At 54.7% G+C, this 26,837-nt stretch overlaps 3 protein-coding genes across 5 annotated transcripts in view; 2 read left to right on the forward strand and 1 right to left on the reverse strand.

Moving 5' to 3' along the window:
• Positions 1 to 11: 11 nt before the first annotated feature.
• On the forward strand, positions 12 to 4,630 carry NMRAL1 (NmrA like redox sensor 1). The gene is made up of 5 exons (XM_048961762.1): positions 12 to 244; positions 331 to 569; positions 1,260 to 1,509; positions 2,191 to 2,381; positions 3,696 to 4,630. Exons 1-5 carry the CDS (start codon positions 205 to 207, stop codon positions 3,864 to 3,866), a joined length of 891 nt encoding a protein of 296 aa, XP_048817719.1. The 5' UTR covers positions 12 to 204; the 3' UTR covers positions 3,867 to 4,630.
• A 117-nt stretch (positions 4,631 to 4,747) lies between these two features.
• DNAJA3 (DnaJ heat shock protein family (Hsp40) member A3) lies at positions 4,748 to 17,407 on the reverse strand. Its single transcript, XM_048962234.1, has 13 exons — positions 17,352 to 17,407; positions 16,549 to 16,844; positions 16,335 to 16,459; positions 16,116 to 16,199; positions 15,047 to 15,253; positions 13,868 to 14,020; positions 12,398 to 12,545; positions 11,514 to 11,578; positions 10,546 to 10,674; positions 10,008 to 10,123; positions 9,163 to 9,260; positions 6,592 to 6,696; positions 4,748 to 5,795 (listed from the first exon to the last, which is right to left on the reverse strand). The coding sequence occupies exons 1-12, from the start codon at positions 17,405 to 17,407 to the stop codon at positions 6,605 to 6,607; spliced, it is 1,569 nt and encodes a 522-aa protein (XP_048818191.1). The 3' UTR covers positions 4,748 to 5,795; positions 6,592 to 6,604.
• Positions 16,863 to 26,837, forward strand: part of LOC125700675 (mitochondrial import inner membrane translocase subunit TIM16-like) — a 37,472-nt gene continuing 27,497 nt past the window's right edge. For 2 of the 3 annotated variants that reach the window (XM_048961742.1, XM_048961743.1), the window contains exons 1-7: positions 17,452 to 17,585; positions 20,036 to 20,132; positions 20,378 to 20,452; positions 22,104 to 22,174; positions 22,301 to 22,484; positions 23,139 to 23,215; positions 24,209 to 24,259. In XM_048961742.1, coding sequence (XP_048817699.1) covers positions 17,526 to 17,585; positions 20,036 to 20,132; positions 20,378 to 20,452; positions 22,104 to 22,174; positions 22,301 to 22,484; positions 23,139 to 23,215; positions 24,209 to 24,259 — 615 coding nt within the window. In that variant the 5' untranslated portion in view covers positions 17,452 to 17,525. Of the gene's footprint in view, positions 17,020 to 17,451; positions 17,586 to 20,035; positions 20,133 to 20,377; positions 20,453 to 22,103; positions 22,175 to 22,300; positions 22,485 to 23,138; positions 23,216 to 24,208; positions 24,260 to 26,837 lie in introns of those variants that run through there. The other variant, XM_048961745.1, reaches the window with a different exon arrangement.

The following is a 26,837-nucleotide window of genomic DNA, read 5'->3' on the forward strand; positions in this document are numbered from 1 at the left end:
GCCGAAAGGAGCCGAACGGAGCCGAATGTATCCGGGCGGAGCCGAACGAAAGCATCAGGGCATGAGCCGGGCAGGGCCGATCGCATCGAGTCGATCGGTGTTCGAGGTGCGCATCCCGCCGAGCCTCGCTGTCCGCGCCCGGAGCAGCGCCGCCGAGGAAGGCTCGGTCGCACACGGGCTGCTCTTCTCGCCCCGCAGCTCGCCATGGCCGCCAAGAAGCTGATCGTGGTGTTCGGAGCCACCGGTGAGTGCGGGGCCGGGGCTGCGGTTCGGCTCCTCGCTGCGCGGCTCCTCACTGCGCGGCTCCTCACTGCGCGGCTCTCCCCGCAGGGGCGCAGGGTGGCTCGGTGGCGCGGGCGCTGCTGGAGGACGGCGCGTTCGTGGTGCGCGCGGTGACCCGCAGCCCCGGCAGGAAGGAGGCGGTGGAGCTGCGGCGACGGGGCGCACAGCTGGTGTGGGCGGACCAGGACGATGAGCGGACTCTGGAGGAAGCCCTGGAGGGCGCGTACGGAGCCTTCGTTGTGACCAACTTCTGGGAGCACTGCAGCAAGGAGAAGGAAATCGCGCAGGCGTGCTTTAACAAGGGCTGGGAGAGCGGTGCAGCCTTGCCCTGGTGTGGGCTTCCGGGCTGGGAAAGAGATGAGGGCTCATGGAGGAATCGGGCCCCGGTCTGTGCAAGGCTGGGCTCTCCCCTGTTTCCTCTTAGCTGTGGCTCCAAGATCTGGTGCCATCAGGGTGCAGCTGGATGCCACAAGATTTGGTACATAGTTGTGCCCAGGGGTGGGCAGGCTGCCTCCAGAGCCTCCCTGTGCTGAGCCACAGCTGTCTGTGCTCTGCTGCACTTGCAGCACTGGGGCCAAAACGTGCTGTAGAATCAGAAATCCCAAAGCCTTTCCCAATGGGAAGAATTCACCCCATGGCAGGCTTGTGGTTTTGGAGGATAAGATTTGCTAGGGCAGGTTCTCGGGGCTGGTGTTTGCGTGCTTGCTGGAGGAGCTCAGAGGTTCCTGCTCCTCGTGGTGCAGGGTGATGTTAGCAGAGGATTCAGCTCCACCTGGCCAGGCTCCTGGCCGTTTTCAGGCCTGTGTCCAGCTGCCAGCTCAGGATAGCAGGTGCTGAGGAGCTTGCACAGCTGGTGTATTGGGCACTGCCCTCCTGCCCGGTGCAAGGGAGAGCAAAGAGGTGTGTGGGGATGAGAGCCTGTGTGTGTGCCAAGGGAGCCGTGCCCCTCCTCCTCATGGCTCTGTGGCTTCACGCAGGGGAAGCGTCTTGCTGACCTGTCGAAGCGCCTGGGTTTGCAGCACGTGGTGTACAGTGGCCTGGAGAACGTGAAGCAGCTGACCAAGGGCCACCTGGAGGTGCTCCACTTCGATGGCAAAGGAGTGGTGGAGGAATATTTCCGTGCAGTCAATGTGCCCACCACGACCGTCCGACTGCCGTTCTACTTTGAGAATTTCCTCTCCAGCTTCAAACCCCAGAAGGCCCCGCAGGGAGACAAGTTTTTACTGGGTAAGATGGGACCGCTAGCTCTGCAGCTCACGATCTCTAGTGCTTCCAGTGCGCACCACGCTCCCTGGGCTGGAGAAACTGTCCCTCCTGTGGGCTTCTCCACAGTGAGCAGCGTGACCATAACCCTGTGTGCTTCTGCCCCCGCTGGCTGGGGATTTACCCAAGGTAGTGGTCCAGCCCTGCATGGAAGCTGAAAGTCTGAGCACCAGTATGTGCCACAGTGTCTTATTGACTGGTGTTTTGCTAGGGTACTCAGAGCACCACTGCAGGCTGATGGGGAGCAGAAAGAGGCATGTCCTGGTTTGACAGCAGCAAGTTGTGGCTGCTCTGCGGTCCTTTGGGCCTGTTTGGAGGTCTGCAAGAAGATAGTGAGACCTCAGTGCTGTGTGAGGAGCTGGGGGCTTCTCTGCAGGTCCCAGGGTGTCGTGGAATACCTCAGCACCCTGTGCTGTGACCTGTGGAGGTCGGAGGGCAGACTGCACTAACAGGCAAGTCCCAATGCTGCTCTGGCTGTAGGGACGATGATCTCCTTGCTCAGCCCAGCGGGTGCATCTGTGCTTTGGAATGCCAATGCATTGGCTTTTCCTCACCTTGTGTTCAGAGGCTGGGTGCCAAAATCTCAGGCTGTGTATCCTGGGCTCCCTGGCACTGTTCTGACTGGGATCAATCTCTCCCCTACAGGACTGCCCATGGGGGACACCCCCATGGATGGGATGGCGGTGGAGGATTTGGGGCCCATTGTGCTCAGCTTGCTGAAGTCCCCAGAGCAGTACATAGGCCAAGTGATTGGGCTCAGCACTGGCAAGCTCACTGTGGCAGAGTATGCTGCTGCCTTCTCCCAGCAGACAGGCAAGACCGTGGAAGACTCCAAGGTAGGAAGTGTCCCTCAGCGTGTTTGGTGCTCTCGAGGTGGAGGGAAGCTGGATCACAGCCCTGCAGCCTGCCTTGAAGGAGGGGCTGGAGCAGTGGGTGGATGATCCCCTGCCTTTTCAGCAGTGGGGTGCTCTGTGTCTGTGCAGCCGGGCTGCTGCTGGTGGATGTGGTGGTGGTGTAGGAGCACACTCAGCCTCTCCTGTTGGCGTGGAATGGCGTGGGCTCTGGTTGAGGGTCTGAGCATGGACAGCTGTAGCAAATTGCTGCCCCTGCCCTGGCACAGCTGCAGCTCCTCGCCTGTGGCAGCATCAAGAGCTGCTGGGGTGGAGGGCCCTTACAGCCCCCTGTATGGGTTTGTTACAGCCCACTGCTCAGTCCAGGATATGCCCTGCTGTCCATGTGCTGCTAGGAATTCGTGCTAGGGCTGAAACTGCCCTGTCATTGTGATGACTCGTTTGTGGGCAGGTTTTGCTTGACTGAGGGATAACAGAGGTGTGAGGTCTCCAGGCACTGCCCCCGTAGGGTGATTGTTACTGGGGCTGGGCACATAGAAAAAAGGTATTTGCCTGTCCCTCCCTTCAGCACCTCTTAGCCCAAAGCCTCTGTTTTGCACTGTCACAGTGACTCTCAGTGCCTCTTGAGCTTTCTTTTATTTCTTTGTGCTTTGGTTGTGCTGCTGTGCTTGAGCAGCTGTTAAAACAGGCAGGTTATGCAGCAGCTTTCTGCTTGGAGGACAGAACACCTCAGATGCTCTTTGTAGATTCTCTTCTCCCTGGGACAGACGAGCAGCCCTTTTGTTCCCAGGCCACCTAAAGGCTTCAGCACAGTGCAGAAACAGTGATTCGGGCAGGGACAGCATGTCCTGTGGAACCAGTTGGCAGCCTGAGGTGCTTGGGCTCTCCCCAGATACCCCAAGCAATGTTTCTAGAGGAGCTCAGCCATGGTCTTGGGGCAGGAAGGAGTTCCTGGTGGCTGCACTGACCCCCAGCCCTGACTGGCTGTGCTGGCACTGAGCAGGTTGGGCTCGGTGACGCTGCCTTGCCGAATGGTTGTGGGTTTGGGAGGCAGCTGGGGCGTGTGGAAAGTGCCTGAGCATCTGTGCTGCATGTTTTCCCCTACACACACCCCTTCTTCTGCCCACAGGGCTGCTGTTTGCTTTATACAAACTTAACTAAATGGACTTGCTGAGCAGCAGATCCCCCCTCTCCAGTGTAAATTAACGCAGTCCTCTTGAGCTTCCCTGCATGGTGTAAGGGAAAGGCCCCAGCAGACTCTGTCTTACGGAGACTGTTTTTGCTCAATTCTCTTTGCAGATCACCCCAGAGGAGTACGAGAAACTTGGCTTCCCTGGAGCGAAGGAGCTGGCTGAAATGTTCCGTTTCTACGCCCTGAAGCCAGACCGCAATGTGGAGCTGACCATGAAACTCAACCCCAAGGCCCGCACCTTCCAACAGTGGCTGGCAGACAACAAGGCTGCTTTCTGACCTTTTGTTCTCCAGCCATAGCAGGATCCTGGCCGTGAGCCATGCAGCTGACTCTTAGTGCTTGGGGGCTGCCCCACAGGAGCAGCGTGCTGATGGGAGAGGTGGGAAGAGCTGTGCTGCACCTGTAGCCACCCTGCTTGGTGGAGACTGCTTCCAGACAGGTGGGAGAAGCACTACTTTACACACTATCTTCAGGGAGGTGTTCAGTGATTTGGGGTGTTTTCCTGTCTATGGGGCGGTGGCTTAATTTCTCAGGGTCACTTTTCCTAGGCAGCTTTAAGCACAGCGTGGTGCACTCAAATGTCAGCAGCTCTATGCCCAGAAAAGCAGTGCCTTCTCTTAGACATTCCAGGTACCCAAAAGCAGCTCTGGTTTCTCCTTGGACCGCGTTCAGGCACCACAGGTGAGCCGGCAGGCATAGCAGCACACTTGCAGAGATGGTGCCCTGTGTTAGCATCACCCTGGCAAAGAGGTGTCCTTAGCCTCGCTGCCAGCACTGAGGGTACTGTGCTGTGTAACCCAGCAGCTGTGCTGCCAGGCTCCTGCCGACAGCCCAATTCCTCAAGCTAGGCAGCTCTCAGCAGCTGCAGCCTGGCCTCTGGGCTTCCAGGACCAATTTCAAACACCACCCTCGTTAGCCGAGTAGAACTTCTGCCAGATGGTCCAACCTTCACATTTAAGACTCCTTTACAAAGCTTTCCTCACCATCCCCCCAAAGGCATCACTTGGATTAGAGCTCTGGGACATGGCTGTTGTGCTTAAGATCAGCTGCAGCCATGAGACAGATGCTGTGTTATCTAGCCTTGCCCTCTCAGCCCTAGGAACAGCCAAACCAGCAGAGGAAGGAGGTGTGAAGAGTAAACAAGGCAGCAAAGCACGGCGAATGTTAAATATCTTTATCAAGTCCATCTTATTTACATGAATACAGAATCACTTTACAGACAGTTTAATCAGGAGGCAACGCGTGCTTTATTTCAGCAAATTAAGGGCAGGGCTGCGACGTTCTCGTTGAGCTGATCGATCAGTTTGTGGGTGATGGTGCCTGCACAGCACAGCAAACAGCAGGCTACACTAACCATGAAAATACTCACTGCAAGAGCTCAACTCCGCCTGTAGGGGCGATCCACTCCACCTCTGTTCTCACATGTAGCAACAATGACTTTTTGACCAATCATTTATGCTGTGGGTGTTGTGCTAATGTAATAAAATAGTTTGGACAAACTGGCAAAGAGGTGGGTGATTAACTTTCACCCTTTCAGGAGCAACGCTGTCTGTGCTGTGACTTCAGTTAATTGGGGCGGGTGTGGAAGGAAACCTGAGGCAAAGCGCAGATTCCATCACTGCAGGAAATGAGCAGGACTAAGAACCCCCAGAGCTGCTGAGGAAGCCAGGGCAGCAGGGCTCTGACAGGCCCAGCAAAAGGGAGATTGTGTCATGAAGACACTGTTAGAAGTCACTGATGCACCAAACCTCCTAGGAGAAAACACGCGGTGCCAAGCTGACACAGCACATCTAGCATTCATGAGGGCACCTGAGTGAGCAGCAGCAATCTCAGGCTCCATACAGCAAACTGCTCTGTGCTGGATGGACAATTTTTATTTCACATTTCCACTGCTTTGGATTCTGAACAATTTTTTACTATTATTAACAAATAAACTTCCAGTGGCATCAGGGACAGTGGAGCAGCCTCAAGAAATATCTCCGTTACTGCAGGGCTGGCATTTTCCTTCGTTACCATTTCCTAGGACAGCGGGTTGCTTCTGAATCATGATGGTTGTTGGTGCCTCAGTGGTTTGTGGCCTCTCCAGCTGGGATTCTCAGTGTGCTACTGACTGACATCCTTCACTCCAGTGCCTGCTGCCAGGATTCATCCCCAACTGCTTAGATGATGTGCTGCCGCTGGCTCTCAGTTTCCAGTAGAACGTTTCCCTGCAAGTGAAGCAAGCAAAATGCTAAGGTGTTCCTGAATGCATCAGCCTAAAGTGCACAGCCCCTCCAGACTGTCTTACAGGCACAGGAGTGAGAGCACCTCACACCCAAACTGCAGTCAGGCTTCATTAGTTACAGCTAAGATGAACTTGGAGCTGACAGTGAGAGGAAGCTGAGCTGAGACCCTGGAATCCAGAACACCAGTCTGCTGTGGCTGAAGAGATGTTTTCAAGCCTGCAGAGCTCCCTTACAACACCCCAACACCAATTAAAGGTAGCTGGGCCCCGAGCTACAACACTGCTTGTTTGTGTGACATGGGCTTCGTTGTGCTTTCCAGGACAGCTGAACCTTCCTGGCAGGTTCTGGTGCTCTCAGCCCCCATTAGGGGTGAGCCCAGCCTGAGGACCAGCACTGGAAGCACTGCAGGCCCAGCCATGCCTCCCAGCAAGCTCCTGCATGGCAGCAGCAGTGCCCAGCCCTGTTCACCAGCTCACCAAAACACCCCCAGCACATTGAATCAGGCACAGCCCTTCGTGGAAGCAGGGCTGCAGGAGAGGCCAACCACCTCCCTGTGGATGGATCCAGCATTTCCCCTTTGGTGCAGCAATGATGCAGTTTGGTTTCTGGCTTTTCTCTCCTGTCACACAGGACAGCTAGGGCTTCTCACATCAGTGGCTGGAAGGCCTGAGGCTAAGTAAGAAGCAATGCTGTACTTTTGCTTCCTCTACCTCTCAAGAATGGCAAATTCTGCTTAGTGTGGGGGAAAGACGACGACAAAACGTAAGAGCCTTCCTACCTCAGATGGGGTATCAGGAACTAAACATTTTCTTAAGTTTGGAAAGGAATCCCTCCTTGTTCTCCTCAGCCTCAGGCCTGTCAGCACTAGCCGTGGCCCTGCCACCTGGACACAAACAGCAAAGGGCTGCAGTCAGAAACATTCCTCAGCCTGCTCCACCTCCCACCAGCAGCCAACACCCCTGACAAAGGGAGAGAGTTATTCCAGACTGGGAATGGTCGAGCCGCCTGGTTTTGCCAGCATGCTCACACTTGGACACCTCTGACCATGAGGGGCCACCAGCACCTGCCTGGCAGTGCTGCAGGACTGGGAGCACTTGCAGTGAAAAGTGCTGCACAGCCTGGAGCCCAGAACTCTGAAAGAATGACCCTGGTCCCTGCCCTCCAACCAGCAAGGGAACTCCTGTGCTGCACACTCAAGTCAGGGGCTGGACAGGCTTTGAACACAAGCGTGGAAGTAGTGAGAGTCTGTCACTGAAAGCAAGCTGGTGACTTCACTACAGATGGATGTCGCCTAACGGAACAAAGACCTGCATGGCAGCCCCCAAAATGGCCTGTGTCCCCACGCTTCACTGCCTGTGCCATCACTGCTGCAAAGCAGTGTGAAACCACAGCAGGAGCCTGTCATAAGCCATTCTTGTGCCTCAAGGAGAAACTGAACTCAGGCTAAAATGAAGGCTACAGGTATTTCAGAACATATGTCTGCATAAGGAATCTTACTGGCAGCATCCAGCAAGTCCTTCTTTCTTAGAAAAAGCCCTGAGAAGTGGCCACAGCAAGAAAAAAACACCAAAACCCAACATTATTTGCCACTCTGATTTATCTGCAGTTCGTCAATAACAAAAAACCCAGATCTTCCTCAAGCTTTCTCTGCACAGAGGACACAAAGCCCAGCCCTCCCCATCCTCCCCCAGCTGCCTCTCGAGCTCACGCTGATGCAATGCTGTGAAATGCTCAGGCCTGTGGCACAACGTGCCTCCCTCTGCTCAGGGCACTTTCTGCCTCCCTGAACAAGGATAAGTGTTCAGCAGCAGCCTGTCTCTAAACTGCAAACTACTGGCACTGCTTTTAATCCAACTTGTTGCTTAATTGTGTTTAAGAGATCTCTGCCCTTCCTCTCAAGATTGATCTCTAATGTTTACTTGCAGTGGAAAAAACAATCCCATTAAGTTCTGTGCTATCAAAGCACTATAAAAGATTGGTAAGTGTAGTTCATTGCACGTTCCAACATCCTGAACTTCAGCCTACATCCTCAGGTTTTGGCATGTGATGCTGAGAAGACCTGAGTTTCCAGGATCCAGGCAGCTCTCACAGACTCCTTTGCCTAGCAGCACACAGTCATAAATGCCCATTTTGGTTTCATACAAGAACAAACCATAGTCTATCAGGCATTAAAAAGCTCACTGTTCCAGTATGAGCAAAGAAAACATTGGTTTGTTAGCAGAAAAGATCAAACCTTGCCTTTCCTGACTGTTCAACATATATTTTGTCTTTAGTTGCTGTAAGGAAACTGCAAGGCCACAGCTTGAACTGGTGATTGAGCACTTGGTGAAGGGGTGTAGCTGGCCCAGGGAGCACAGGAACTGTTTGCACCTGTGCTTCCTGTGTGACCAGAAGGGGGCCAAGGTAGGGCAGATCCCTCCAGGGCTCATAGAAGGGCCAGCCACTGAAGGAAGAGCATCCCCTGGATCTTGGCTGCTTCCTGAAGAGCTGTGTAACCAGGGAGCTCCTTGATCAGCTGGGTGAGTTCAACTCTTCTTTCTGTATGTGATTATTAGTCTACCTGCAGATACTTAGCTTGATATTGCCAAGAATGTGTTAGAAGTGACTTTGCTTCTCTGTGAGCAGAACAGCTGCTACTGATGCCAGATAGGTTTCAGTGGAGACCTATTGAGTTGAGACACAATTGCTGGATCCAGCTTTTTAATCTGGAGCTGAAAATGCAGCTTTACAAAGCTCTCAGCTAACTGCATGATCTCTACCTGCTTGGTGCTGCCTGCTGACTACAGCCAACATCAGCACCAATGAACATTTCTATCCAAGGCTTCCCCACGCGCACACAGTATGGCTCGGAGCAACCTTGACAGCAATGTTCCCCTTCAGCTTTCAAGGAGAAACATCCCACTGCAGGCAGAAGCAAGCACTGAGAAGAACTGATTCTCTTATGCAGAGAGCTGGCCTGAAGCACGTTCCCTTCTCCTCCTCTGCAATGAAGAAGTTACTACTGGCACAGGGGTGAGAGCAGGCAGTAGAAGGCGTCCATCACTGTAGTGAGACTCACCAGATCTTGTTGGGACCCTGCAGTATTTCAATACCTACTCCTCGGTCACACAGACTCTGCCCAGTGAATAGCAGAGTAATGCTTCTTGGGAAGAGGCTACTTCTTTGTTTTATGCTGCAGCCTATCAGCATCACACTGGAATGACTTCTAAAATAACGTGCTTGGCAGCTTGTGCTGCCAACACCACCTGAACGCCACCTCAGCTCACCTTCCTGGGCCTGAGCCCCCAGGAAGCACTGAGCACACCCACACCAGCTCCACGGGGAAGGGACGCTCGTTCCCACAGCTCACCTGATGCTGTGTTTGTGACTCCATTCACTGTGCCATCCACGTCTGTCTCATCCTCAGCATAGCTCATCATTAAGGCTCTCTGGCGATCCGTCAGCCTCCTGCAGGTCAAAGACAGAAGCACTGGTAATGGCTGCCTTTGGAGACAAATGTATCTGCACGTTTCCTTAGGCTCCTCTGGCAGCAAGCACAGGAGGCAGCTACTGGAAGTAGAGACGAACACTCTTGGCATTCACTGAGAATCCCAATGGTGCTCTCATGTGAGCAATCTATAAATCATCCCAGTGGGACGGGTGTTATCCACTGCTTTTCACCAAAAAACCCCAAATCTCTTGAAGTGCTGAGAGGAACTGTGTGGAGCTGCAATGGAACATCTTAGGGCAGAGCTCAGGGAATCAATTCCTTGGCTGACTAGCGCAATGTAAGCTGAAGAGTTTGCTTTGCTACACAAGCAGAGGGCAGCCAGTGTCAGGCAACAACCTTCTGAGGACCTGTAAGCTATAGTTCTAAGAGCACAGATGTGTCAGAAGCCAGAACGCTGATCTGCGTCACTGGGATCCAGACAGAAGTTGGCAGTTCTCCATGAACACCATGAACACCAATACCATGCAGGTATGGGGCTACCTACATATTTCTGGGGTTTAGGATTGCTTACAGCTGGGTTGCCAAATTACAATTACAAAAGAGAATCTGTTTCACGTTAGAATAAAAAGCAGAGAAGTTAAGGTAACTGTCCAAGGAAGACTCAAAACAGATCTTGATAAAGCAGTGAGAAATCCTCATAAAATCTTCCTGAGCCCAATTTCTTGCAAACAGCTGAAGACTTCACAGAAAGCTGCATTACTTACTGAGGAACTTTGATCTTTATGTGAATGTAGTGGTCTCCATAGCCATAACTGTTAACCTTGGGGATGCCTTTCCCACTCATTCGAATTCTCTGGTCTGGCTGAATACCAGGGGGAATCTGTGAACGCAGAGGTGCCACATTCATTACTCCACTGTATGCATGTATATAGTTATTACATGTTTATCATAATTAACTATTTCTCTAGCAAGATTCAAAATAAGATGGCAGACCTGGTACATCAGTGGCAAATTTCCATCAATACTGATGGAAAAGCTTTTTCAGGACAGAGTAAAAGAACCCAGCACAGTTTAGAAGGTATTAGATGGGATTTGTGCAGCAATCCATCCAGCCCCTCCTTCCCTACAGCGAGCTGTAAAGGTGTGACCAAAGCAGGTCACAAACTACCTGACACTCAATCCTTAACAAGTCTGAAAGCTGATCTTGATAGACTCAGATTTACAGCATCTTTACAGAAAAGGAAAAGGCTCTGATGCCCCACATTGATTGATGGCAGAGCTCTTCCACGCCACGCTACTTACTGTGATATTGATTGTCTCGTACAAGCCTTGGCATCTGGCTGTCCCTCCCAGAACAGCCTGTGCTACTGAAATAAGGAGGTCAGAATGGATATCTGCTCCATTTCTTCTGAACACTGAACTTTTTTGAACCTAAAAGGCAGGTAATTCCACAACACAGTGAGCAGAACAACACAAAGGTAACAAGGTAAACTGCTTTGAAAGATCTCAGCAGAAAACATACCAGAAAGCAGCAGCCACATTCTTAACATCCATGGTCATGACTAAGAAGTTTAGCTTAATGTTCAGTCTTTTGTAAAAACACAGATCATTACAGAACTCTAATTAGCCAGAGATTTGGGAGTATGTCTGCTTATCTCTGCAACTCCCCCACTAATCCTGTCTGTTAGTTCATTACAATCAGTGCCATTCTGCAGAGACAAAGATGACACTGTCTTGTCCAGGACCCTGAAAAAGGGAAAGCCAGAGAAGGAAGGCAAGAACTTTTGTAGTAGCTTCACAAGCTGGAAGAGAATTAAATTCTCCTGCACCACGAAGGTGATGGAAAAAGTTCTCATAGACAGAGGTGCATGTAACAGGGCACCTGCAGGAGAAGAGAGCCCCAGCTACAACAAATGTGCAAAGCAGCACTTAATGCAAATCTGCAGAAGGACAATTGACCCCCCAGCCTCCCGTGTGCACTCCTGCAGCCCTGCTGGGCACTGCAAGCTGAAAGCTCCTTCGGATCTCCACATCAAAATCTCACAGCACTGAGAATGCTCTGTATTTTGATGCACACGACCATGAAGGCCTCATCCTGGAACAAGCAGCGCAGCTCCTGAGGAGCAGAATGAACATTACAGTGCACATCTTCTGCAAGCTCACATGGATCACGTTACCTCAGCTGTTTGAAAGGATCACTTGCTTTCTCCTGTCAGATTTCCCTCACAGTTGTGAAGGGAATAAAATACAGCATTAGTAACAATACGCACCCGGAAGGTGATGAAAATTTCCTTCCTGCCTACAGGCATCCGAACTGTCTGCCCATCCTCAACACCTGCAAGCAGGAAAAGGGGAGAGAGAGGAAAGTTATTTTGTGTTGTAACCCACGTGCTACTGCAATTCCTGCAGCTTTTCTGCTCAGACCCCCTGCCATCCCACCTCAGCAGCACCTGAGGAGCAGAGGCACAAGACTGCCAGCAGAAAGCACAGCAAGCCCCAGTCTGGGAGGTGCAGCGGCACACAGCTGTGCCTCAGATTGCTGCTGCCAAGCAGAGGGGGGCCCCTTCCCAGCTTCGTAACCTCAAGCCCTACAGAATTCTTCTAGGAAATGCATCAGACTGAGGCATACTGGGCAGCCTCTGCAAGCTACTGGAGAGCTCCATGCTCAGGGCAGTCCCAAGGCATCAAGTCTTCAGTCCCACTGCTCCTTTTTCTTTTTTTTCCTTCCGCTGACAAAAGCAAACAGCAAACTTTTCTGAGCTAAGCGAAGGCTTTCAAGATTCCCATCCCCACCAATTTCATCCAGAACAAAGGGAAATGCAAGTTGACCAAATCTTTTGAAAGTTTCACTCTTCAAAACTTGTCTAGAAGGATCCATACAAGAACCAGAACTTCAGCTCCAAAAGGGGCAAACATTTTTATCTACCACGTACGAATGCACCGTCAGAAAGTTTCTCATCATGAACACTTTCAATGACCAAGCTATCAGTCTGCTTTGTTCTTAAGATAACTTCTCCAAAGCAAAACATCTTTATATTGCTTTGACACCTGCAGCTGGCAGAGAAAGCCACACTTTACAGGTAAGTGCCTCACAGCCTCGTGGAAAGAACTGTGGTCAGCATAACAGACAGCAGCACACCAACCCAACACTGACCAGCTGGCACAGGAACTATCACTGTCTTCTTCTGTTTGGTTTGCCCTGTCCCTCGGCACACCACGCACGGAGTTGTGATGATGGAAGCACGACCTCCACATCTTCGGCACGTAGAGCGCATTACAAAAGGGCCTGTGTTTATTGTTTCCTAGTGAAGAAAACAGGTCACAAATGATCATACAGATATTTGCTACCAAGATGGTACTTCTCACTTCCACACGAGCAACTGGGCAAGCATATCTGGGCTCTGCTGATAGCACAAACCTGATAGGGCAGTTCAGTGATACCTTCTCCATCCCTACAGTGCTAAGTGGCTCAGAAATCCAAAGATACTTGTGAGAAGCTGGGTCAGATTCAGTTGTCATATCAGAATCATATCTGGTTTCCACTGAAAACCATCACAGCTATGAGCAAGCACGTCATGGCCAGGTGAAGTGAGACAACATTCACCTCTAGGGTTTGAGGCAGAAGCAAGAATGAAGCTCCTTGCAGTGCTGATTCACAAGGCAGTACAAACATCTGTATTCCAAAGAGCCCGAGGGCAATTCACTTTCATGAATTATTACCTCTGTATGGTAACTGAGCCAAGGCCACTGACTGAGCATCTGGGGAAAGGACCAGTCAGCCCAGGGAGCACAGGTGAAGGCAATTCAGCTGTGTGATGGGAAGGGCTGGAGCCTGGCTGCACCTCTCTTAGACCTTATTTAAAAGCTGACTGCCTCTGAGGAAGGATCTCTTTATGGAGAGCCCTCTTTGGTGGAGTTTTCCCCTGTGAACTTGGAGTCTTCAGATACAGGTAAGCCATTTTCTTCCCTTCCCTTACAGCACCTTTTTGTTGTGCTGATCCATTGGTCATTACATCTCTGGTGAAACACCTCTTCCTATCACACTGATCTGTCCGATTGCCACCGCCACCATCCAGGAAAAAGTTATGGAGACTAAGCTATGGACCCAACTCTGAAAGGCAGCCCTCAGGCTGAAACACAGGAGGAGACAGTGGGAAAAGCCTGCCTCCCACTCTGAGCAGCCATACCCTCTCTGTGCAGGAACCTACTCTGGTTACAGACTGACTGCCAGTTCCCGCTGTGAAGCACAGGAATCTGAAGGCTGAAGCTTGGATATTTCTTTACTTACTCTAAGCAGCAAGTGACTTCTCATTCAGTGGTTACCCTAGAACTATCCTTGCTTTCCTCTCTCCTCACCCCCTCAATTCAAAGTATTCTATTTAAGCCCTAAGTAGTTTCAGAATTGTTACATCCCATAAATATGGCTGGCTGGACGCAGTGCCAGATGACCTGGTCCTGCTTTTAGCTTGCCAGCACACTTTTAAAATAAATATCCCCAGTGAAGATGACATCGAGTCCACGTTAGCCTGGCTTCACTCAAGATAAGCTGATGTTAATGAGGAACTGTGGAAGGGAGTGACTTGTGCCAAGAAAAGCATAGCAGAAGCTGTCTCTTAAGACTCACCATGCCAGTGCCATTGCAGTAGTGGCAGCGCTGCACTTTGGTGCCAGGTTCGTTTCCTTTCCCGTTGCACCGCTCACAGGCATCGTTGATGTTCACCACGATCTCCTTGTTCACGCCTTTTGCTGCTTGTGTGAACGTCAGCTCCATGATGTACTGTACAGGAAACACTGCCATCAGCCCTCAGCCGATGTGTGATGGGATCTTAAGCAAAGCAGAATTGGTTTTGGCCAAATATCAGTGCTTAAATTATATCCATGTAATGGAAGGGAGAAGAAACAGGTGGGTGCACAACATGTGCAGAAGTGCTCTGCCTCGTTCTGGGAAGAAAGAGTCTGTTCCATATGAATAAGAAGGGACACAAAAGGATGGCAGACGTTACAGCAATGATGATTATACCAGTTTTGTAGAAGGAATGGCTTAATAGAGAAGAGGAAAGCAGAAGTTGTGTTTTTCTGTTCTTAGAAAAGGCCTTTAATACGTCCAAGCATTTTATTTAAAGGGAATACAGCAATGGGGACAGGTAGAGGCTTTCAATCCTAATGAAAGCATCTGCTCTCCCTCAATGAGCTCCTTACTCAGCAAAGAAAGTCATCAGCAAAGACGACTCCACAACAGGAATTTCTGTTTATCATAGAAAAGTCATTTCTAGTCAAGACAGAAGTACTGAATACCAAGCATTTCTGAAGGCATTACCTGAATCAAGGTTGTCAGTGCTTCAATAGCATTTAGCCGCAGTACAAAGAACAAGAAATAGGTTTTAAAATGAGCTCTGCTGCAGAGTTAAGCCAATTAAGTTGAAGAATTCAGCCAATTAAGCAGTCAAATCCAACGCTGGAAGGCTTGTTTTATAGTTTAAAGGCATTCTGTGGTTTTCAGCATTGCATTACAAAGCAGACATGTAAAACAAATCAGAGCAGGAAAGATGCCTTACAATGATAGAAACTGTTTGGCAGCACTGATCGGTGTGAATAAACACCAGATGAAGCCCACAAAAAAATACTGCTGTGGAGAATGCATCCCATGGCTTACAAAAACACTCCCACCCCTACAACAGGACGCTCACATGCTGACCACCTCAGAAGCAAACTCTTTGCTGAAGCTCACTCTGTGACAGCCTAGTGTCACGCTCCAGCTTTTGTGGTTTTCATTTTGCAGTCAGGAAATGCACCCGTTTCGTACCTCCTGCGGCTGGTCGAAGACATTCTGAAAGTCACCAAAGGAGGATCCTGAAAACTCTCCAAAGATTTTCCTGAAGAGTTCCTCTGGATCAATCGATGGACCGCTGCTCCAGTACTGGCGCCCAGCACCAGCACCTGCTGCACCAGGATCAAAACTGGCTGTCCCGTAAGCATCGTACTGCTTCCGCTTCACTTCGTCACTCAGCACCTTTAGGCAAAGGAACGATGCCATCAGGACACTCCTCAGATCCCAGGCAACCCAGAGAGCCCTGCACACCGTCTGGTACAGAGGCAGCCCCAGGGGAGCTCCAAGCTGTCCGCATTACCAACGCTATGATACTCAAACCTTTGTGTCGTTAGGAAGAGCCTGGACCAGATCCAGGCTGGATGTGGCTCTGGGCAGCCTGGTCTGGTGGTTGGCGACCCTGCTCATGGCAGGGGGGATGAAACTAGATGATTTTTGAAGTCTTTTTCAACCCAGGCCATTCTGTGATTCTGTGAAGAGCATTCCACTCTTGTGAGCGGATGAGTTAATGAAAAGCCCCTTCTTCTGTGCTATCTTGTCATCAGGAAAATGGCAAACTCTTACCAGTTTGTGATAAGCAAGGATAACTTACTTTACATACGTGATCATTTGTGTATTTCTTAGAAGCTGGTGCTAAGAATGCTTGGGTGAATTTGGAAGCCCATGAGAGGCACAGCCAGCACAAAGCAAGGCAGAGCACAGTGCAATGGACCCTCCTCAAAGAGCCACTACCTGCTGACTGTTCTGTTTGCTCATTTAAGATGTAATTCCACTGCAGTGACCATCTTTCCTATCTATGCCAATCACTCACTGCTAAGAGCAAGAAAAAATGGAAGGAGCTGAAAGCATGTTTAGCTACGCTGGAAATGTGGGGGAGATCATTTGCTGGAGAGATGAGTGGGGCAGAGCTGCTGAAGTGTAAAATGGAACACGTTGACACTGTGCATGCAAACACAAGCAAGAGGAGGAAATATCTCCCCCCATCTAATCCAAGTGCCGCTCCAACCTTCTCTCCTTTTCACGATGGCAAAATGCTGCATGTTACCTCGTAGGCTTCTGCCAGCTGAGCAAACTTCTCCTTAGCTTTAGGGTCGTCCTTGTTTGTGTCCGGATGGTATTTCTTTGCCAGCTGAAGGAGAAAAAAGAAGCATTAGAGACGGGATCAATTTCGTCCAGCGCACGCGGGGCAAAGCCCAGCACTCAGCATCCCGGCAAGGCTGCCGTCATTGCGCAGCGCTGCGGGGCTGCAGCCGCCGTGCCGTGCCTGGTAGTACGCCTTCTTGATCTCCTTCTGGGTGGCGGAGCGCGGCACTCCCAGCACCTGGTAGTAGTCCTCCTTGCTACGGGCCGCGCTGCTGTGGAAGGAGGCGGCGGGAAAGCGCTTCGTCCCTGCGGGAGAACAGAACGGAGCAGAGCGGAGGGGCCGTGAGGCAGCCCGTACCACCGGCACCGCGGCCCGGCGTCTCCTCCCCGCTCACCCGCGTGCTGAGGCCCGGCGCCCGGCTGAAGGAGGCGGCGGGCGGCGGGGCCGGGCGCGGCGCCCAGCCCTCGGACGATCCAGACCAGCGGCAGCCGCCCGTCCCTCGGCCCGCGGCTCCTGACGGCGGCGGCGGCAGCGGCGGCCCCGAGCCAGCGCGAGGCGCTCCCGGCCGCCATCTTGGCCCGCGCGCGGCTCTGCGCCTGCGCCACGTCGGGCCGGGCTGCGCGTGCGCGAGGAGGGAGAGCGTGCGCGGGAGCGGCCGGCGGGCGAGCGGTGCTGCGCGTGCGCGGAGCGCTGTTAGCCGGGGCGGGAACGCGTGAGGAGGGAACGGAGGTGCGAGGGGGCGGCAGGCGGGCGAGGTCGCGCTCCGACCCGCTCCTCCTCCTCCTCGGCGGCCGCGGTTAGCGCCAAACGCCGCCGCACTACCGGTTCCCTCTCCGCCCGCGTTAGCGGCTGCGCTTTCGCAGAGGTACGGGCTCCGACCGCGGGGTGCCCTGCGAGACGAGGCCCGCGTGGGCCCGGTCGTGCGGTTGAGAGAGGACGGGCAGATGGCGGCCGCGCGGCCGTGATTCCTGAGGAGAGCGCCGTCCTCACTGCTCTCCTTCGGCCACCCGGCTCAGGGCCGTGCCGGTTTCGTGCCTCGATGCTAACGGGGCTGCACGCTGCGCCGTGCGGGCGCGGCTCCTTTAAGCGCCGTGCGGGGCGCGGGAGGAACGAAACGGCGCCGTGCGGGAACCGGGCTGCGGGTCGGGACGGGAACGGGCGGGTGACACGGCGGGTGTGGGGCTCCGCTTCCCTGACAGCCGCACGCGGCGGTTCTGCTCGCTGCTGGGGGCGGGGCGGCGGCCTGCCGACATCGCGCTGTGTGGAGCAGCTCTGCCAGAACGGGAACCCGCCGTGCGCCGAGCCGAGCAGCGGGGCGGGGCCTGGCGGGGCAGGGCTGAGGGCGGCGCGGCGCGGCGGTCCCGGCGCACCATGAACCGCTTCAGGGCGTCCAAGTTCCGGCACACCGAGGCCCGGCTGCCCCGCAGGGAGGTGAGCGCGGCGGGCACCCCCCGCCGGCCCGTGCCGGGGGACGCGGGGGCGAGCCGGGGCTCTTCTAACGGGGCGGGACCGTGCGCGGCCGTGCTCGGTACCCGCGGCTCCGGGGCTGCCCGGGCGCTCCGTGTGCTCCGTGTGCCGTCTCCCGGGGCAGGCGGCATCCCCTAAGCGATTCCTCCTCTGCAGCCACGAGATGCCCAGCCGGGCTCCCGGCCGCGGGCGCTTCCTGCCCATCGCAGGCTCCCCGGTGCTTCTTCCCCACCCCGCGACCCAGGCGGAGGCGAGGCGTGCCGCCCACCTGGTGCGTGCCGCTTGCCGTGCGTGTGCTTCCCGGCTGGCAGCAGTAAGGCTGTGCCCAACCTGCCCGGGCAATGTGTGTATCAGGCAGGGAAGTGTGCAATACTGGTCTCTGAGCACCGCGCCCTGCCCGTGCCACCCCGCTTCCGCAGGCAGAGAGGAAGCACTGCAGGCTGGGGCCGGGTCCCAGCACCCACGAAGTCAGTGATAGTGTATCCTCTCAGCGTGTGGTGTGCAGCCACACGGTGCCCGGCGCTGGGCTCTGCAAGGTCTCTGCCCCGTGGTGAAATTGGACAACCAGCCCTGTTGAGTGGCGTGGCCCATCCTGGCTGCAGGGCCCACTCTGCCCTTGTCCCTGCATCCCCATCCCCTGCACGCTCAGAAGGGAAGGGGAGGAGATGCTCACTCAGGGATGGGCTGTGCTGAGTGTCACTGAGCACTGCTGGCGTGTGCAGCTTGTCCTGGGCACCTGGAGCCAGCAGGCTGGTGGCATGGTGCAAACCACTCTGCTTATGCGTTGTGCTTTGGCAACAGATGGGTGCAGAATGTGGTATAGACTATATGACCAGAAGTGGGGAGGGTGATACTGCTGAAAGTCTTTTGGTTTTGTTGTTTTTGGCCACCAACATGTTCAACTCATGGCATTTTGGCTTCAGCACTCACATTCCCTTTAACTTCCCATTCAAACCATCCTTATGCAAGGCTGGCCTGTCCTACAGGAAGGGTCATGGTGACATCTGCACCAAATCAGGGAGCACATGCAGGCATCAGGACTGTCATAGCTCCACTTCAAAGGGCCTGGGGGTCTGGCAATGGGAGTTTACAGCATCCCGCAGGCAGGCACATCCCTGGCACTGTGCTGTCGACTCCAGCGCTGGGGTGCTCTGCAAGATGTTGAGGACAGGGTGCAGAGAGTCATTTGCTGTGTATGTATGCGTGGGCTGTATATGAAGGAGCCTTCTGAATGGCATTTCCCATCCGGGTGCAGGGAGCTGGGAGCCGTGACCCCGCTCCGTGGGGCAGAAGGCTCAGGTGTCGTTGCATCCCTGCAGAGCAGAGCTGCTTGTTTACTGAGGCAAAGACGGACACTTGACCTGACTGAATGGGAAAGTGTGATGTGACATCAGGATCACAGCTGGATGCTTCTCCCCTCTGGCAGTGTGTTCTTGTGACATTTCTAGGCATTTTGTGGCTGGGGACAGCTGACTGACCCTCCCAGTCTGAGGACAGGAGCCTCCCCTTGGCATAGAAAGGGTTAACAGGCCTGCCACCATGCTGTGAGCTGTGACAAGGACCAGAGGAAGTGCTGCAGGAACTGCTGCTCTGTCGGGCCCCAAGAGGAAGCTGTGCAAGGAGAGGAAGCTCAGGTCTCATTTGAGGCCATGCAGCTCCTATCCTGCAAATGGCTTTGCACAGCTGCAGGACTTGTAGGCTTCTGTTGCAGCCATGGGGACGCTTGCATGATGCCCAGCGTCAGGTTTGTGCAGAGTTGGACTTGGCCCTTGGGCATGGAGCTGTGATTGTATTCGGTGTCACAAGGCTTCTCAGCACCCTGCTGATGCTGCAGAACGAGTAGCAGAGTGAGATTTCGGCTCAGGAGCTGTGGGGAAGTCCTTTGGCTGTGTCCCCACATAGGATGTGTGCTGCCGAAGGGGTTTATCTGCCATTGCCAGTGCCTCACTCAGCATAGCCCAAGAGACCTTTTCAACATCCCTAACTCCCCACCACTGGTTTATGCAAAACCCCCTGAGCCCTTCCCACCACAGGACAGTTGAGGCCCTGGATGGGTTCATGGAGGGGCAGCACTCAGAGTGGGGCTGCTTGCTCCCATCCCTGTCTCTGCGGAGTGGTGGCAACGCTGTCCCTAACCTCCAGCTGGCCCCAAACCCCAGCCCATAGAGGGGTCATGACTGTGCCTGTAGGGCACAAACGGCCACACTGTTCCATCCCTCCTGGAGGGCAGAACCTCGTGGCTGTGCCTCCAGCAGCCTCCAGGTCTTGCTGTGTAACTCGTTGAAGGGGCTCTGTTGGCACTGATGCTGTCCGTGATGCAGTGTCACCACTCTGTGCTCTCCTCTCCAGCCCTCCAAACACCGCCTCCCCGAAGCAGTGCCATCTCTTAACACAGGTTTCTCTCTCCGTCCCAGGCCTGGATCGGGGGTCTCCGAGCCAGCTCTCTTGCATCCTATGGGAACCATGTGAAGGCCAGCTGCCACTGGGTCGCCTTCAGTGCCGAGGCAGCAGGTGAGGTGCCTGGGGGTGGTGTAATTTTGCCCTCAGAGCTGGGTGCAGCTGCCTGGGGCACGAGAGGCCCATGTGGCCTGGAGCTGGTTCTTTCTGAAGTCCCCTGAAGGTGCTGTCCACCCCACTGTCTCTTCATTTTTCTTGAATTGCAAGTGTCCCAAATTGTGGGGGCTTCCTGGGAGCTCTGATGGGTGATGTCCAGGCTGTCGGGCAAGCGGTGAGCTGCTGCTTTGTGTTCTCTGCAGGGGTGCTGGGCATTGTGCTGCTGGAGGGCAGGGATGGAGGCAAGAGGACCGTGTCTCAGCTCTGCTGCCACTCAGGTAAGCTGGGCAAGGCTGGGTTTCTACAGAGGAAAGAAATCAATCCCAGTCCCTACAAAGAACAGTCTTGAGTTCTTGGGGAGCTTCTCTTAGCACACCCTCACCGTGTTACTCATTGCACAAAATGTCAGTGGGGCAGACTAGTGTAAAAAGCACTCTGGGAGCATAATTCTAATCCTTAACTTAAACCAAGCACCCTGCACAAAGGCACCTGGAGCAGACCTGTGAAGCAGCAGTTGCCAAGCAGCCCCGAGGCAGAGTGTGGCTGCCCACACTGAGCTGTGATTGCAGCAGTGTGTACCTGGTGATGAGGGGAGAAGGATGGTCTGGTGGCAGCATTGCTGCTGGCAGCGCAGTGTGTGCCACAGAGGCAGAAGGCATCTGGGGACGGGGGAGTCTGGGCACCCTTCTGGGGTCTAGAGTGCAGTGTGCACCCATTTCTCCAAAACTGCAACAGAGGGACAAGATGGGAGCAGGCTGCTGAGCCAGTCCCAGCACTGCCTTTGTGCACGCAGTGCTTTGGCATGGCTACAGGAGCACACAGTGTGCCTGAGCTGTGCTGTTTCCACCATGTCTCAGACTGTGCATGGCAGCCCCTCTAGTCACTCAGCCAGGGTGCAGCAGATGGGAGCTGCATCCTGCTGGCAAACGATGGAAAGTCTCCCATTGTAAGTGAGGTGAGCCAAGGCAGGGAGATTAGCCAGACACTGAGGCCCTCTCTGTGCTGCCTCCTGCTGCAGGAGAGCCGGAGGCTTCGAGCTGTGCCCTGTCACCATCACAGCCATCAGAGCAGCCAAACTGCCACTTAAACAAGGAAGCCTGAAGCTTCCCAGCTACCCTGGGCTATGGTTCAGGCCACGTCCCTCCTGGGACTCAGCCCATCACCTCTGGGCTCGTGTCCCTCCTGAAGCTGTTTGCCCAGCTCCATCTCTGCCCTGTCTGGCGGGTGTCCCTGTGCCACTAAGCTGCCTGTGCTCCCAGAGAAGCGCTCCAGGGGCCAGTGGAGCCACGCAGCCCTTAATGGGATTTCGGCAGAAGCCCTTTGAAGCTGATGATGCCTGGGAAACGCCTCCCTTCTGCATTCAAAGCAGAGAAGGGATTTTCTTCTCCTCCCAGGGCAAACACAGCAGATAAGTCAGGAGCCAGAGTACATCCCTTTCATTTTGTGCCTTCGGGGCCTGCATCTCAGCAGCCTCGTGGAAGCGGAAAAGTACACAGTGACCTACTTTCACCCGTGTGCTGAACGCGTTGGAGGGGCTGCAGAGTGTGGTGCCAGCACTGCTCCTGTGGGGCTCTGCTGACGCCGCACAGGGCTGGGACAAAGGAGCCTTGTTTGCTGGGTGCATGGGGCTGATGCGGGCGCCCTTGCGCCGTTGGCACTTCTACCACCCTGCACTGCCGGGGGCTTGGCGTGGGGGTGCCTGCTGTGAAATGAAAGCTGTTTTAAATAGAGAAATGCAGCTGCGGGTTGCTTGGTGTGCTCTGCCTGTGGGGACAGAGGAGTGTGAGGCCCTGAGGGTCAGCATGGGGGGGTCACAGCAAAGCATGCTGCCCTGAAATGCCTCTGCCCCGACTGTCTGCATGCACATGGGAAGGGCCCAAAGTCGTCTGCATGTGACCTGGGGATGAGTCTCTTCTCCTCACCTTCCAGATGCAGTGACAGACTTTGACTTCTCACCCTTTGACCCGCTCCTGCTGGCCACGGGCTCTGCTGATGAAACGGTGAGTGCTAGGTGCAGCGCCATGTGGCTTTCCCCAGCCTGTCCCTGGGCCTTGCTGCAGGGTGGGGGGAGATGGGTTCAGATGGGATGGGCCTCCAGGGTCTGACCGTGTTTTCTGGTGCCGCAGGTGAAGGTTTGGCGCCTGCCTGAGGAAGGGCAGGAGCTGCCCAGCAGTGCAGGGCTGACGCTGGGTCCTGGCGGGGGCCCAGTGGACATGCTGCAGTTCCACCCAACGGCAGATGGCATCCTGACCAGTGGCGTGGGGAAGCGGGTCACTGTGTGGGACATGGGGCAGCAGCAGCCACTGACAGGTAGGCACAGCCCCATGGGTGTGGGAGCAGAGAAACTGTGCCTGAGCCAACCTGGCCTGGTGTCTCATCCCTGTGGGGATGCTCACACTGTGCCCTCAGCAGGCCCTGACGTCTGCTCTGGCTGCTGTCGGCCCTTCTGAAAGGCCAAACCACTGCACCTGAGAAGCTCTGCAGTAATGGAGGGTTGCGTCCTGAGATCTCTGGGTCTTGAAGGTTCAGTGGAAAGGCTTGTGAAAGGAGGCTGGCTGGATGAAGGGTGCTGCTCCCTGGACAGTGTGAGGTGGTGGGCATGTGGGCAAGGCTCACGGGCACAGTGTGCCAGCACTGTTCTGGTTTGTGTTTTGAACTGAAAGGATTTGAATTCAGGAAACCAGCGGTGGCCTTGTGGTCTGTGTGACAAACATGAGGTCCATCTGGGGAAGAGAAATCTGCTTTGACTGTGGCGTTCTTCTGAAGCAGAAGGATTTCTTTTGGCAAAAACAAATTGTTCAGGTGGAAAACCAGCATGGTTTGGCAGTATGGTGCCAAGCTGAGCTCCCGCTGCAAGGAAAGCATTGCCAGACAGAGGGTGGCAGGAAAGGGCCTGCTCCGTACATCAGAGGACAGAACCTGTGCCAGCCCCTGGTAGGCTCTGACCGTTCTCTCCCCTCCCAGCACTGGAGGCCCATGGGGACCAGCTGCAGAGCATATCCTGGAAGCATGACGGCCGCCTGCTCGGCACCTCCTGCAAGGTGAGTGGAGCACACATGGGGCTGGGAACCTCATCTGTGCATGGTGACGTTGCTGTGCACTGTGTTTCTGAGTGGGCAGTCCTCCTCCTCCTCTCCCTCCTCCTTTGCCACCTGCTGGGCTCTGACTGCCTTAAGCGAGATGCTGATCAGGCTGTTGGCAAAGCACTTGCTGACCTACCCTGTCACCCACACGGGATGTCTCTGGTGACCATAAATCTGCTTGACACCCGAGGAACGTGGGGTGGGAATGGTGACCCCATTTGGGGGAGAAAGGGCAGAACTGGGGCTGGTGAGTGGGATGGCAGCACTAGATGGCGCCTGCTGCTCAACGGCTGTGCACGGTGCTGGATGCGCCAGCGTGCAGGGCATGTGCAGGCCTTGCATGCAGACTGAGTGCACAGGCAGGCCCCAGGCTGTGTGTAGAGGCCAAGCAAGGACTGACTGTGCAAGCCCAGCTGAGCATGCAGACTGAGCTTGCATGCCAAGCAAGGAGGTGGTCCTGAGATGGGACCAGGCGTGCAGGTCAAGCATGCAGACCAGGCTCCCGATGCTCCTCTGTCCCTGCAAAATGCCCATGGAAAAGGCCTAGCACCAGGACGTATTCCTACTGTCCCAGCCAACCCTTCCTGAGGCACTTGGCTGAAGAGCTGAGTCAGGGAAAGGCTCTCTATGCTGCCCTTGGGATGCTAGGGAGCATTTGGGAGGATTGGGCTGAAAGGTCCAGTTCCAGCCACCCTGGCTCTGCTCTGGAGACAGAGCAGTTTTGGGAGTGTTTTGGAGCAGTTTTGAAGGTGTCATGGCCTCAGTGAGGCCGTGGGGTGTGCCCATGCCCAGCCGTGGGGCAGGACCTGCAGGATGCTGTGAGCCACTGGAGTGGGCTTTGGGGGAGGGGCTGGAGCAGGAGGCTCCCTCCAGCTGTCTGCATAATGCGGCCTTACCTCCTGCTGGCCCCAGGGTCCTTAACCCTTCTTTGTTTTCTTTTTATCTCAACAGGACAAGAAACTGCGGATCTTTGACCCTCGAGCCAGCCCAGCTGCATCCCAGGTACTGTCCCTCCTAGCTGCACTGTGCAGCACGGTGCAGGCAGCCCTGTCCACCTGGGGTGTGCAGTGAGCCAACCCACCCAGCCCCAGCAGGGCTCACATTGTTGCAGGAGGCCCCGCTCGCAGTGAGGCTGTCTGCTGGAGCCCACTGTGGACACATGGAACTCCTGCCCTCCCATTCACCCACCTGGTGAACTGCCTCAGTTCACTTGGCAGGGGGGACAACAAAGGGGCTTTGGCACTGCTGCCTATCTGCCCTGCAGACAGCAGTCCCAAACCATTCAGGCATGAGGGCTCCAGAATGGCTCCTGGGCTTTGTGTTGCCATGCTGGAGCTGAGCAAAAGGATTTTGGGAATAAAATCCTGCCAAGGGTGAGGTTGGGCAGCTGGATTCGCGTAGCTCAGCAAAATAACAGTGATTAGGAAATAAGTAGATGACTTGGGTCTTGCCATCCACATCAAGTTTAAACAGCCTCTTATTAGAGGCTTCCTGTGGCTTCGGGGCTCTGGCTGCTGACAGCCGCCGTTTCCCCGTGCAGAAGGGGTGGGAGGCTTTTGGGAAGGGAGGGAAGCAGCAGAGAGCAGGATGGGATGGCTGCAGTGTGCTCCTGGCACCAGCGTGTGCCTGCCCCTGGGCTCTGGAGACCAACAGCCTCCAATGTCCACAGGTGCTCTCTGCAGGTGTGAGAGGTGCCTTGAGGCAGCCTTTGTAAATACAGCAGTACACAGTATTTAAGCATAAATCCAGCGGTTATACATGCAAACAAGCCAGGATGAAGCACTCCCAGCCCTCCGAATGGCTCGGGGAGCTGCTCAACCTTGCAGGGAGGAGCCAGCCTCTGCTCCCAGATTCACTGCACATCTCCCCCCCAGCTCCCTGCTCTCCCTGCCCCCTGGTTCTTCCCCTGACAGTTCTGTCGCTTTGTATAACGGTGTTTCTGTGATGCTGTGAGCTCCGTGGGCTCCAGCCAAATCTCCTGGGGCGGGTGGACTCTGTCTAGCTGAGCTATTAAAAATAACGTGTGAATGATGGTGTCTGTTCAAAGCAGGCAGCTCACTTCCCTCCGCTGCCTCCTGAGCCAGGCCAGGGCCGGCGCTGAGCCCTTGCCGGCACTTGGAGGTTGCCAAGAGAAATATGCACCTTTGCTGCCGCGAGGCGCAGCACCGCAGCCATAACCCCGTCCGGCTGAGAATTGATGAAGATGTTTAGTCTTGGAGAAGTACTGTGCTGAAGGGGAAAACTTTAAAATGCTATAAATCCTTTGGAAGTTTGCACAGAGCTGGCTTAGCCAAGAGGGATAACGCTCCTGTGTTTTGTGTTTTTCCCCCTGTTGCTGGAGGGCCAGGATGCTTGGAAGGGCTCCTGCTCCCTGGGGGCAGCGTGGTTACAAAACCAAGGGCTGTCAGGGCCACTGAGTGGTGCCAGTGCCTCACCAGCTCCCAGCTTTGAGACCCACTGGTTCTCACTGTGGTGAAGGAGGTGAGCGATGGGTTTCTAGCCGGCTCTGCTTGCAGTCGTGGCCGCAGGCTCAGCAATACTGCCAGCACAGCTCCATCCCTCTGCAGCGTGCTTCCAACAAAGCAAAGCTCAGCACAGAGCTGCTCCTCCGGCTGGTTTTCTTAATTTGCCAAGCCTGCCTCATTAAACCATTCCTTTTTTAGAGCAGAGGAAAAGGAAGAGAAGGAGCTAAAAGTGGAGCCTCAGGAGCAGGGAGGAGGGGTGGCTGCTGCGGGGCTGATGTCACTCTTGGGTCTCGCGGGTGCAGTGCACGCAATGTCAGGGACCACGGGATGGTGAAGAGGACGTGTGGGCTGCCTGCCTTCTGCAGCCACGCCTGGGACCTCAAGCTGTCCTTGGGAGTGGCCAGGAGCCCCAGGCAGTGGCTGCTTGGCCCTATGGGGCCCACGGTCACCTCTTTGCTGCAGCTGGTTGCATCGTGCCTCCCGCACTGCTCCATCTGGGTGTTGTCCTTTTGTGAGGTCCTGCATGTCCCATCCGACGTCTTGACTTCTCCCAAGGCCACTCTTTCCTCCCTTCCCCTCACCTCCCACGGGTTCGGGGCTTATTACTGCTGTAATAATTACTGCTGTCTCCCTCTCTGCCTTGACCTTTGTGTTGGAAGATTTCATCCCATCTCTCCCAGCTGCAGCCGTGGCAGGGCTGGGTGCTTCTCCCCTCCTGCTTTTGCCAACCTGCAGCAACTAGAAACAAAGCATCCTGCCCCCAGGCACTCCTGCATCGCTTAGACCAAGCCCTGGGGTTTGCTTGTGCAGTAGTTGTGGTCCTTCATGCAGTGTGGACAGTGTTGGGATCACGGTGCCAGGCTGGGGTCAGGGTGCCAAAAGAGCACCAGCACTGCAGGTGAGTCACTGGAATGGCACCAAGTGGCATCTGGCTTACAGCACTGGCAGTGCTGGAGGTGATGTCTCCTTTGATTGCTTTCCCAGCGTCCTGATTTGGTGCAGCAGAGCCCTGCCTCCCACATGCGGTGTCCCGCATCCACCCCCGCTCTTGCATGGCATGTGCAGGGCTGCGTGCATCTGGTCGGCACCTGGCTCACATTATGGGGCTGGGGCAG

This window comes from Lagopus muta, chromosome 15, assembly GCF_023343835.1.
Source record: "Lagopus muta isolate bLagMut1 chromosome 15, bLagMut1 primary, whole genome shotgun sequence".
Lineage (NCBI taxonomy): Eukaryota > Metazoa > Chordata > Aves > Galliformes > Phasianidae > Lagopus > Lagopus muta.

Excerpts from the sequence above, each read along its gene's own strand:
- NMRAL1 (XM_048961762.1), top strand. The coding sequence starts at position 205 with ATGGCCGCCAAGAAGCTGATCGTGGTGTTCGGAGCCACCG. Across the intron at positions 245-330 it reads CGTGGTGTTCGGAGCCACCG|GGGCGCAGGGTGGCTCGGTG; the intron begins GTGAGTGCGGGG and ends CTCTCCCCGCAG. Across the intron at positions 570-1,259 it reads AGGAGAAGGAAATCGCGCAG|GGGAAGCGTCTTGCTGACCT; the intron begins GCGTGCTTTAAC and ends GGCTTCACGCAG.
- DNAJA3 (XM_048962234.1), bottom strand. The coding sequence starts at position 17,407 with ATGTCGGCAGGCCGCCGCCCCGCCCCCAGCAGCGAGCAGAACCGCCGC. Across the intron at positions 14,021-15,046 it reads TCTTCGACCAGCCGCAGGAG|TACATCATGGAGCTGACGTT; the intron begins GTACGAAACGGG and ends TTTCCTGTACAG. Across the intron at positions 9,261-10,007 it reads ATAAAGATCAAAGTTCCTCA|GAGGCTGACGGATCGCCAGA; the intron begins GTAAGTAATGCA and ends TTTGACCTGCAG.